General features: G+C 37.6%; 1 protein-coding gene across 3 annotated transcripts; it reads right to left on the bottom strand.

The window, feature by feature from the left end:
- Positions 1–1,064: 1,064 nt before the first annotated feature.
- Positions 1,065–11,263, bottom strand: LOC139960706 (glutamate-rich WD repeat-containing protein 1-like). Of its 3 annotated transcripts, none has more exons than XM_071959283.1 (8): positions 11,170–11,263; positions 9,254–9,533; positions 7,825–7,911; positions 6,489–6,700; positions 5,307–5,517; positions 4,468–4,610; positions 3,360–3,557; positions 1,065–2,418 (listed from the first exon to the last, which is right to left on the bottom strand). In XM_071959283.1, the coding sequence occupies exons 2-8, from the start codon at positions 9,453–9,455 to the stop codon at positions 2,107–2,109; spliced, it is 1,365 nt and encodes a 454-aa protein (XP_071815384.1). In that variant the 5' UTR covers positions 9,456–9,533; positions 11,170–11,263; the 3' UTR covers positions 1,065–2,106. The 3 variants fall into 3 exon arrangements, with proteins under 3 accessions (XP_071815384.1, XP_071815385.1, XP_071815386.1); XM_071959284.1 differs by lacking the exon at positions 11,170–11,263 and adding an exon at positions 11,005–11,150; XM_071959285.1 differs by lacking the exon at positions 11,170–11,263 and adding an exon at positions 10,845–10,981.
- Between the last annotated feature and the right edge of the window lie 1,321 nt (positions 11,264–12,584).

Genomic DNA, 12,584 nt, shown 5'->3' with positions numbered 1-12,584 from the left:
AGGGTACCAACCACACGAACAGTTTTTTTTTTTCAAGTGTTCATTACCTACTTGTATTTTTATTCTCTTCAAAACTGTCGTTATAGTTTTTGGTTTTGTTTAGTCAGTCATTTGGTTGAAATCATTCCAGCCTTTGCCTTGACTGGTTTGAAGGGTATACTGACGTGTAGCCAGGAATTTGCCAAGGGAGGGGCGAACCTGTAGGCAAACTACATTGAACTGCATTGAAAACTATCTAAGCGTAGCGCCACCATAAGTTGGCGCTACGCGTACAAGAAAATGTTGGCTGAAAATGCCTCCCAGATCGCTGGAAATGGCATTTCCCAGGCCTTGTAAGTTGCATCTAAGCTTGAAATTACTGGCGATATCATAAAAACATACACAAAATATATGCTCAAGGGGGGGGCGGTCGCCCCCTTCGCCCCCCCTCTTGGCTACGAGCCTGAGGGTACATAATTCGTTATTCATGAGATTTTAAACTCAAACTATGACTTTAAGCATGCTATTTTGGCTAATAAGGCACGATGGGTTAAAATAGATGCCTGAGAGGAAGACAGATCAAGTAGAATGAAGAATCTAAGATGCATTAACATTATAGCAGAGCCCGTTTCCTATAATTGCATAATATTTCCAAAGGCTGATCAGTGGACCATGGACAAGTGACCCCATCCCTGCCCTACAACTGTGTAAAATACCCCAAAAGTGACCCTTAGCAAAATTAAAAGTGCCCCTTTTTGTTAATAAACACAACACATGTATTTTTTATATTTTGGTAATGAAACTGTGCAATTTTTCTATTTACAAAGTGATCTTTTGTTGAATTACAAAAAAATAGAAATGAAGTTGGGCCCTTCAAAATACCAGAATTTGTGATAAAGAATGCACAGAGGACTCATTTTGTCTGGACATTTTTTTAGGGTAGTTTTCTTCCTCAAAGCAAAGACACATGTCTTACTTCCTTACCAAGTATAGGCTTACCCCCTCCCTTCCCCCAGCCCACCCCCCCCACCACCACCATTGAACCCTCTTTTGTCACAGCAGTACAGATTAAAAACAACAAAAGATAAGAGTTAAAAAGGTTTTATCCACTGAAGAAAGAAAAGTCAGGAGAAAAATAGTTTCTTCTGAAAAGAGAGTAGTTGTGTAATTATTGCAGAATAAAAAATTCATTTTACCAGCATTACATAATATGTTACTGAAATTATTTTATCTCTCTTTCTTTAAAAGGTTAATAATACAATATTCATTATTTCTTGGTTATCCAAGTTGTCCATTTGTTTTCTAAAGCCATATGTTAAGGCATGTTAAGGCATTTCTTCAAAGTTGTTGTGCATGAGAGCATAATAGCATCTCGTTTGCCCTGAAGTTGATCCAGCAAATTGTCAATCCCTGACGTCTTTTGAAACAGCTTGTTGTATCTTATACAAAGATAGTGTGCCCAACAGGTATCCCCCCCCCCCTCGTTAGGCCTGACTACAGACTTCCATGATAGTTCCATCGTTCGTTATCAAACAAGACATGCCATCCTTCAGAACCAACTTGGGTGACAGTTGAGAGAGAAGGGGGTCTAACAATGGATGCTCTACAGGTGATAAACATTAACTAATGTCCATAACTAGGGCTGACAAAACTCCACCGTTATGCAGTCCCAACATATTTCCATGATGGATTCACCTGGATACATCAAGTATGAGATACTGTCCTTTCCAGCTAGCTTCAGTATAATATCAGTAATCCCTGAACTGGTGAGAAAGAGAGCTCTGGTGTGTCCTCTAAGACTATAGTGATGGCAAAACTCCTACACCACTCTAGCACGACATATGTTCGCAACAGTTCCGTCCCGATAACGTCAGGCAAGAGACCCTGGTCTTCTTCCTCTTCTTCCTAAACACTAGCTCATGTGTGATGTAATCGTGACAGCTATGATGGAGGGGAACGAAACCCTGAAGATGGAAATACCCGGTACTTTAAGCTAGGATTGCTACTGGCTTGAATGAAGTTAGGGAAGACCACAACCGCATGCAAAATAGCACAACTGGATTTCCAAGCGAGATCTGTCGCTAAGCATCGAGAGAGTGGGGCCCCATGGTCCAGTTCCTTCCTTCTCTAGACACTGATAGTCTTGAAGATATTGAACCCGGAGAGAGCTGTGCTGATGATCACCCCAGGGATCTGAGGATGCCAGTGACACTCCTTGATATCAGTTTGCCCCTGATGTATGAACAACAACTGGGGAGGTACATCCACTTGCTGGTCCTGAGCTTCAGCATCGGGGTCTCTTTCTAATGCAAGATCCCACAGAGTTATCTGATCGTCTGCACCAGAACATGCAAATACAGTCGAATCTATAGGGTGCCATTCTACACTGGTAATAGGTGCTGTGTGTTGTTTGAACTTTGCAATAGGTGGAGATTTTTGCTGCAAAGTATAGAGGAAGATAATACGTTATTTTCTACATGGTGATGTTGTAAAAGATAAATTTAGGTAGAATCAATTTATGTTGATGCCTGAAGGATCACCTAAAGTATAGACCAATTATTCGTCCAACTTGTATGTCTTTTCTACTTTTCAGAAAATCACACTTTTCTACACAAAAGGCTGTACTATCAAAATGCCAAGGTTACAAAATCATTTGGAACCACAACCCCCCCCCCCCAAAAAAAAATGGTCCCAAACTTGATCAATGTTTGGATATTTAGATCCATGTTTGGAAATTGACAGCCTTCTATCTATGTCAACCTGGGCTCAGTGAGTCCAATGAATTAATCCCCCAACTTGGCTGTGGGAAGATGTGCTGGTTCCTCCTCCCCCTTCATTATGAGACTTCAAATTGCATTGAGATATGACTATTCAAGTTCATTCTCAATCTACATTTCATATTTTGCCAGTTAAAGCTATTCCACATTTTTTATGCATTTTCGGTGCAGAGGTGACTTGCTGAGTTCCCTTGTGTCCAGTGGCTTCATTCTTTATTGGCTATTTCTTCTGATACCATGATCCTCTAATCAGTGCTACCCCTCCCCTAACCCCTTCCCTGCTACCCCTCCCCTAACCCTTTCCTCTCCCCCAAAAGAAAGGCAGCCTTGCCTACGTCAAAGGTGGGCACGAAATCTGATTTGACAGGCCATAGTGTAACCAACCATGCTGTAACTAATCCACGTACCACAACACTTTAGGATGTACCTACTCCGTCGCGAAAAATGGACAACGAGAGGGCAGTATACAGATAAAAAAGGACTAAAAAGAAGAGAAAGTTCTGCACATGTCTTTCATTTCTTTAAGTTGATATATCTTATCACTAGTAATACCTATATGCAAATGCGATAAATTTAAAATGTTGCTAATTTTGGCAAAATTACCTGAAACTGCCTCAAGTCCCAAACATTGATCACACCATCATCGCCACCTGATATTATGAATGGTTCAGTCTTGTTCCAACTAATAACATTCACATCACTCTCGTGGGTGTTTTCCACAGTAAGCATACATGCCTTGCTGGGCGCTGCTCGTATATCCCAGACACGTATGGATTTATCCACTGAGCAGGAAGCAAACACCTGCAGAGAATAACAACATTGGTTGAAGGATAATTACATTTTTTTTACTTTGTTAATTATTAAATCCTTTGTTTAAGTTGAAGAAACACAAGGGAACAATGGTTGCAGAGAGAAACGTGGACCAAGTAGTCGCATTCTCATCAGAAACTTCCTTTCACAGCAGTTTTTTTTCTTTTTCTTCTTCTTCTTCTTCTTTGACAATGCAAACACTCTGTTTTCAACCTCATTAAAAATGTAAATATTGGTAACAAATGTAATATTTCACAATCTCTTGAAAGCATAACACACTCTTCTGACTTTTGAGCAGCGCTCAGAGATGTATTGTGTTATTAAAGTTAACAATTTTATCTGTGACAATTTACTGGATTCCATGAGAAGCATTTTAGGTCTTTCCTTCTACAGAAGTTTCCAGAAATGACAATTACTTATTATCACCAAAACACATCGCCTCCCTCCAAAGAAACAAGATATGCTATCACAATACTGTTAATTGTTTCCATTCTGTCATAACAATGGATTTTCAAAGGTTTACAAAAAGGGTTTTTTGACATAACAATTTTCATTGAACATGTGGGACATCTTCATCACTTAGAATCCCTTAAAGTCAAATAAAACCAATTTAACAAAAAAATTTAACTGTTCATGAATGGTACCACATAGGGAGGGGGTGTGAAGGATTTTTCATGAAATCTTTCAAGTCACAACAGAAGGATTGTCAGGTGGTACACAAAAAAAGTTTCTGTGTGTATATGTGTGTTCGCTATCATTTGTTGTGAACAGGTTGAAATATGGTGTTGGATACTGTTACATTATGAACTTTTGAGCTTGATGAGACGTGACTCTGTCACTTACTGACAAAATGGGACAAAAGAATAGCACAAAATCGACTACATTTAAGACATTTTCCTACCGTCTTTTCATTAGGTGACCACTGGATGTCCTCAATAGATTCACTATGGGCAACATAAGGCCTTTGGTCAACCCTCCATGTACCTCCTTCTTCCATCTTCCAAATGTGAATATTCTTCTTGCAATCACCAGAGGCCAAAGTTCCTACAAGAGGAAAATGTGCAAGAAAACAAATATTATTATTCACCACAAAGGACAGTAATATATATACAACATCTGTTTTCCAATATCACCAGTCATGTTATATATTGAGGTATTTCAAAAGAAAAGAATCGCACAATTGAGAATCACAAGACATCCGTATACATTTCTACATCAAATGACACCATGTGTCAAGCATTAATGACATCTAAACGATCGCTCTAGAAAAAGTTTTAAAAATAACGTCAGCTTTTCCTTCATCATTTAACCTGAAACTGGGATTTTCAGTATCAAACAGGAATTTTAGAGCTGAAAACTCAAAAAGTTTGCTGTAACCAACACAGCATTTCACCCAATACTCCAGTCATTAGTCTCAACTACTGTATCTGGTGCATTGATGCATGTAAAGGATCGCTAAACACACGCAAAAGACCCAGAAATTTGCCCAATTTCATCCCAGCTGTTCATGAATAAATTAGGCTAGACGTAGAAATATCTGTGATTGAATGTAACAGAGAACAATGATTAATATCGATAATGATACATATTTATTTCTCGACAATGGCGAGACGTTTCCAAAGCTAGTTAAGTATCTGTTGATCTCCCAGACTGACTATCTTTTCTTTATTTCTCATAGTTTTGCATGGGGCTGTTCATTTTTACGTTCCAAAACACGGGTGTTATAAGGCTGATCCGTACCCGGTACGGTGGGACTCCAGTCCAGGGCAAACCCTTCAGTCTGATGACCCGTGAAGCTGAAGAGAGGCGGGACTCTTCCTTCATCCCTTGAGAATTTGCTTGCAGCCTCTTGACTCTCCACAGATTCCAGAGCCGATTCCAAGTTCCACACATTCACACTGCCCGTATCGGACCATGTAGCGGCAATCTGCTTACCGTGTAGTTTAGTACCCTGCATGATTTGCAATCAAATGAGAAATAATCAGATTTAGGGTTCGTGAAGGGAACTGACTTGAATTACTTTTCAACGTATCATAGGAGAGATCAAGTCTCTTAATGCCATATCATGTGTTCCATCATAAGGACACTAGAAAGCCATGCCGATCAGGATGACCTAATTCATCTTCCTTTTTTTCAGTTCAAATTTTTGGTTTCAGAATGAGCAAATGGACAATTTGATTGTAAACACCTCAAACGACACAGTAAAAATGCTACTTAATACCATTGCATCTATTTCTGTAGATAACATGTAGCTGCTGATACTGATTTCTGCATATCAGTGGCTAAAATGTTGCACTTCTGACATCTTTGCGATTGTAAAATTTTACACATTGCACAATATCAATATATCTATATCTGTAGATTCCATGATCTGATGATATCATTTCCTTTATACAGATACCTCGATATCGGTGAATTATTCTTTCTGGCCTCAGCAGTGTGATCGTAAGTGGTACAAGTTGTGTGATATCAATATGTATCTGTGTTATTGAGATACTATGGTTTGATATGGATGGATACCAGTACCTAGATATTGGTTAATTACTGATATACAATTCTGGTCTCTCTAATAATAATAATAATTTATTTTATAAAGCGTAAAATCCACAAAAGTGCTCTAAACACTATGTAACAGTAAATAAAAAATATATGACACAAAATATGTAGTAAAAATGCAGAATAAAATACAATATAAATGAGTATGAAAAATAAAAAGCATGCACGCTTGAGTTTGTTGGAGTATTGCACATGAATAGAATTTAATACACAGTTTAAATATTGCAGTAATGCTGTCTCAAAAGGAAGGTTTTCAGCTTTGACTTGAATGTTGTAAGACTAGAAACAGTTCAGCTGGCAGCTCAGTCCAGAGGTGTGGATGATGATAATGTTGATGACTTAATCTTATCCTCTCTATTCACTTACTCTTATCCTGTTGACCCCGCCTAGATGGCTAATCATGGCAGTGTTCAGCTCCGGCAGCTCCCCCTCATCTTCTTCGTCACTGTCTATCAGGCTGTCACTGTCATCATCATCATCATCTTTGTCCGCCTCTTCTCCTGGCTGTTTCAGCTTCTTCAAGTTACTCATCCGCATCACAATGACGCTGTTCAGATGAGCTCTGTCGGCCTGTGTTCCTGATGACCACAGAATGGATAAGAGGCTAGTAATTTACAGGAACCAAATGCTGGACAAAGTCGATATTGCTTGATGAATACTGCATCGTTGCTTATAGGATGTTTAGTTTTCCATAAAGTTTGATTTATTTTCTCTTACTGTCAAACAGCCAAAGGCAAAATCACACGAATACAAAGAAGGGTCAAAATGATGGGACCTATGGTCAGTTGACCTATGGTCAGTTGATGTTGTACTATATTTTACATTAGGAAGCAGTCTGTCTGTAGGGACTACAGTATCTATGGTCCATTAAAATATCAAACCACCCCATAGCATAGGTATTAAGTGGATCATCCTGATTTGGGTCATGGGAAAAACCATCTGGACAACCTCACGTCCAATAATTTCTATTTTACCATGTTTCATTATGGGAGGAAATTTATGCACTATATTTGAAAGAGTAAGCTGTTACAGCAAGTTGTTATGCTGCATATGGACTAGTGCATGCCACTGTTCTTATCTACGGTTGCTGCGTTCACTAATAATTTGCACTGCCTGAGAGAACTACTGCATGTGTTCTCACCAGTGTAGGGTAGTATTTAGTAGATTCATGCACCCTCATCATGTTATGCAAGTAACTCAATAACATGGCGAAAGACATGTTGACAACGGAACGCCATCTTCTTTGTATCTTATTTGTGTTCCCTTAATTTCTGGTCCGGTACACTACAACCAGTTGAGAACATTGGGGTGGGTACCTTGTAGAGCTACATATATATATATATATATATATATATATATATATATATATATATATATATATATATATATATATATATATATATATATATATATATATATATATATATATATATACATTTAAGGGGTTTACAGGGTTTTTCCTGCTCTAGTTTTGTCAAGAAATATGTCATCATTTTGCTGACTGGATATTTCTGACATAAAATTCTTTTCCAAACAAACACATGCCAGCGGGAAACATAACAAAATGAGGCTTTATTGCCGAGACAGCAATCAGGCATCAGGTGAAAATCACTACCACTGGTACAAACTAGTAAAAACTGTTAAAGTGAAATTGAATTAAAGTATTAGGTTGATAATATACAACTTGATAATGAATACTGACCTGCAACAATGTAAGTTGTAAGTGGAAATCTAGACCTATTGTCACCAAGTTGATCTTTGATTATATCAAAGCTGAGACATGGAGAACCTGTGAGAAGGTGGGGCAAAAAAAAATACAAGTAGATAAATTTCAAGTCTGGGAACCTCATCTTCCTCGTTCATGAACTTACGGCAGTCGTTTAGGCTTGCAATAAAAGAATACACTTCTTGAGTATAAAATACGTTCTGACATGTATGTATTGAATCTTTGTGTATATGTCACGTAAGACTTTATATCAAATCTCGAGAGAAATAGTAACTACTTTTCAAACCAAAGATCAACAGTCAGTATTTATTAGTAGCTATGAACTTCAACCATGGAAGGAAAATGTAATGACAACTAGTCTTCTTTGAATCAAGAAATAATTGGGTCAGACCTAGTACTGTTTATTATTAGTTAATGTAAGAGTAAGATTGCACACCATTCTTTTGGGTTTTAATGTTATTGTTATAGCCACGCGATGTTGGCATACCATCGTATTGTTACTTTCTTTGTATATGTTAATTTGCACGTGTTGTTGTAGTTGTATGCATATAAGTTTATGTTGGTAATTGTGTTAGTGTAATTGTTTGTTCTTTGTTAAGGGTCTTACGGATATATATATTGTAAGGAGCTGAGGCTCGAGTAGTCTGGATTGGGTCTCAGCCGACGCACATTGTCGTATATATAGTTAATAGATATTAGAAAGAGTTCCACGCCGTCCCAGTGTCGTGTTTAGTTGTGTACATATATTTTAACTGTCTCGTACGACTACGACAGGACCACGTCGTAGCCGAATTTGCTGGTGATATGGCTAACGTTACATTGACAGTATGCCATAAAGTATGAACTGTCATACTTTGGGCGGTATGAACCCTACAGAGCATACATAGGGCTAGCTACTTATCAAAAATGAGGTATGCATGGTTTGGTTTACGGTATGCATCTTTTGTCATATAACAGTTTGTTTGAACTGGATAATTCACTATATCTAGTTTTGGATCATGATAAATGGATGGTAATATATGTAACTATAAAAAATATAATAATGAAATAAATAATAATATCTACAGGGTTTAGCAGAAATCTGTACATTCCACACCTCCCTTTCATGACTACCAATAACCAAGGCTAATTTAACCTAGGCCATCCATTGGACAGTGGTAACTTGTTTCACTCTGGCAAGTTTGGCCATATTCGTAAAATAGGCATAGAAAATTAAAATTGCCACTGATAAAGTGGTTACAAATTTGACTTCCAAACACGGCAACTACATTGTCTATCAGTCCAGCTACATAAGTATAATGTAGTGCGCAAAGTTAGGGGACACAGAAAGTTACCATACACTCAAACACCAATGTCATTAAATTACGACTCTTTTTGCCATCAAATGAATAAATTACACCCCTACCCGTCTGGGCTTGATGATACATCACATAGGCAGTGTCATCCTGTACCATCTCAGTGTCTTCATCTACATTACTTTTGCCTGGAACAAAAGGAACAACTTCCTCTTCATCATCATCATCATCATCTGCAATAGCTTCATCGCTTTCAACATCAACAAACTCCACATCACTGCCCATCTTTTCTTCCTCCTCTATGGATGCCATTCTTTACTCCAATGCAAAAGATTGATAACGGTTTCTTTCCTTTGTAAGGATGGGGTCCTCAACAACCTGTAAGGCAATCTAGAAAGAAAAGGAATATATTAAACTACGAAACTTCAATTAAATTTCATATTGTAGCTTAAATCATAAATGATGATAGTACACAGTACATGTCTGGTACATACTGTGCATAACAGTATAAACAAATCTACCACATATTTGGGAGCGTCTGTAGTGAAACTCAAAAGTTCCAGATTTGGCCTAATATCTGCTATTCAAAAATAGGCCCTTTATGGATTCTTTCTGCCATTCCATTGGAGGTGCCTGGGCTTAGTCCAATCTAAATGTTACACACACAGTATAACATCCAAACGATAACGCTAATAGTGATATAACGCTAATAGTGAATAGCTAATAGTGATATGCAGTTGACTACCTTACAAAACTAGACAATTAGAGCCATGCAATATACATATTTCTCTTTCTCCTATCAATTTTCAAATCTCACTTCATCACATTTTTAATGTATTGAGGGGCATATCACAATATTTATCAGAATTATGAGCAAGTCTCTATCATACCCAGAATGTTATACTACACCATTTGATGATAGGTTGGCTGTAAGTTAAACATTGGATTAAAGATTAGTATAGGTCAGGAATTAAAGGTTATTGTGTTTAAATCATGGTTGGTTCTATCCTTGTATTATGACATGTTATATATACAGTGAAAGTATAAATGATATGAAAATTAAATAAAACATTTCATTATCCCTGTTAGTATGTTTGCATTTAAATCATAGTTTAATATTTATTTTTTTTTATTTATTTTTTTTAGAGGGGGAGGGGGAGGGTATCTTTGCCACATGTCTGATACCAGAAAAGAAAAGGACATACTATTACTCCAAAATTGTAGAAAATTGGTTTTATTTGTCACATGTCCAACAACAAAATACTATTACTTGAAACTTGGCCTTAAAATTGTTCTATTTGCCATCCACAGACTATGTACAAGATGTGCAACTACATTCAATACAACAGTTCTGTAATATGATCAGTACAACAACTTTGTAAGGTTCTACATACAAACAATACAACCAACACAAATTTAAGAACACCCTTCTCTTACTAATAAGTAATAACATTGGAAATTGCCAGCCAGGTACGAAAGTGACATGATCCTCAGAGTAATCCAAGGCTATTCCTTATCCTATTTAGGCCTACAGAGTTAAGGAACCTACCTTACTAACTTCAGTAACAAATTCTGCGATGAGTAATGGGTTAGGCTTGCGCTGTGATCCGACTTTAACCCAAGTTAGTCTATATGCTAACCTAACTTAGCCTAGGCCTAGGTCTACATTCGACTTTCTTGTGCCGAGTTTTGTTTTAATACCTTTGATTTATTTTATCAAGTCACCAAAAAAAATAGGATTTTCATGTCAACTTAATCAGCATCATAAATAATTTCAGAACTGTTGTGAACCCAGTAACGTCGGTATCTGTCAGTAATCTCGACCTTTTGTAAGTCAGATATATTCTTCTAACGCACGTACCGATTCCACGATTCTAAGATCTAGACACCAAACAGGTGCATACACTAGTATAGGTTAAACTCCGAATTTAAAATGATTCGGCACTTTCAGTCTATTCAAAACCACATTCTAGAATTTCTAGACAGTATCATCGCAATCACGGTTAAATAAGAGAAAGAGATTCACCAGTTTTTCGTTGACTCTGTATAGTGACAGCACATGCCGTCAAATGAGCGTTTATGCATGCGTGTGTCTGATTGGTGAGTGCGCAATAGATTAAAGCACTCAGGGCTAGGAGGGCGCTTATGGTAAAATCCACGGAAGCCACTTTCATGGTAAAATACTAAAATCCCAAGCGCAAATACTGAAATCATCAATTTTTGGCCTTAAATTACAAACTAAAGAATAGATCAACGTTTACCAAAGTAAATTTCTGGTAGTTTTGACTTCCAAATTATTCGCCTTCGTGGAAAGGTGTTGAGATCTAAATAAAGATCAACGCGAGATAGTTTGCTAAAATTGTACCATTATATCGCAACAGACCTGGAGGCGAAATAAACCCCATTCTCATTATGTCGATATCACGGGCGGGTTGCATTGTAGAACATCTTTCCCCAAGGGCGTAGGAGCCGGGGGGCTGGGGCGCCACCTTCCTACGCCACTGTCTTTCCAAATAATTAGGTACCATCATTTACCGTATTAGACAGTCTGCTCGTTCCACAAAACTTGTCAACGGCTAGTTTTTCTTTTCTCCGTGAGTGAATTCACCAGATGGAAATTCCACTCCTATAAAGATAGGCCTATGTCTAAATAGGTTTGCCGACTAGTTTGCCGTGTATTTCAATAGTAAGAAGGGGTGGAGAAGGGGTGGACTTTTCCATACACACGATACAATCTAGCATATGAGTTATGCGTTTCTTTTCTTTATTTTTTCCTTGTTGGTTTCCCTTTAATTTCCCCTTTTAAAATTGATTTATCTTTCACCAATGACTTCCTTTGCTTTAAAAGTGATTGCATATAGGCCCTATGTATATTCCAGTGTTGATTAATACTTTTTTTGTTCACGTGAGAAGTACGGCTATGAACTAAAGTTGGCTCGTTCTGGGAAGCATATAGTAATGAGCGTATGTCCATATCTGCAAACAATTTACCAAAGCAGTTCGCCACTTGTAATTACAACTGAACTATTAGTTTCACCTTTGGAATCATCAAGGGTCCTTGTTCTCGAGTTAAGTCATTAAAAGTACACTTGTTCAAGCCAAGAGATATATTCATTTTCAGAAAGTAAAAAGGGTTATTATGCAATTCGCTCATGGAAAAGACAGGTTTTGCTAATTTGAATTGCATAGACCTACAGTACCGCGGTATATATTACAGATCACATCATGCTGTTGCTCCAATCATGCACAATATAGCTTAATTCGAGGAAATGAAATGGGCGTGGTCAGAGTAAATCGTACAGAAGACTGGTAGAGAGAGTGTAACATTAATGTAATCAGTAGACTGAAATGGACCACAAATTTAAAGTTGCGTTTAACTTTCAAAGACATTGTCCCAGAGGTTCTGACCAATATCAAATTATTCTCAGCTGGTGAGAAAAG

The sequence above is a fragment of the Apostichopus japonicus genome, chromosome 19 (genome assembly GCF_037975245.1).
Source record: "Apostichopus japonicus isolate 1M-3 chromosome 19, ASM3797524v1, whole genome shotgun sequence".
Classification (NCBI taxonomy): Eukaryota; Metazoa; Echinodermata; class Holothuroidea; order Aspidochirotida; family Stichopodidae; genus Apostichopus; species Apostichopus japonicus.
Note: the sequence above shows the minus strand (reverse complement) of the source record. Positions and strands in the feature narration are given on the sequence as shown.

What these genes read in the sequence shown, in the direction of transcription:
- LOC139960706 (XM_071959283.1), bottom strand. Translation starts at nt 9,455, where the DNA reads ATGGCATCCATAGAGGAGGAAGAAAAGATGGGCAGTGATGTGGAGTTT. An exon ending in GTATCATCAAGCCCAGACGG is followed by an intron (nt 7,912 to 9,253) that starts GTAGGGGTGTAA and finishes ACCTTCTCACAG; the next exon opens with GTTCTCCATGTCTCAGCTTT. An exon ending in GGGACTTGAGGCAGTTTCAG is followed by an intron (nt 2,419 to 3,359) that starts GTAATTTTGCCA and finishes TATACTTTGCAG; the next exon opens with CAAAAATCTCCACCTATTGC.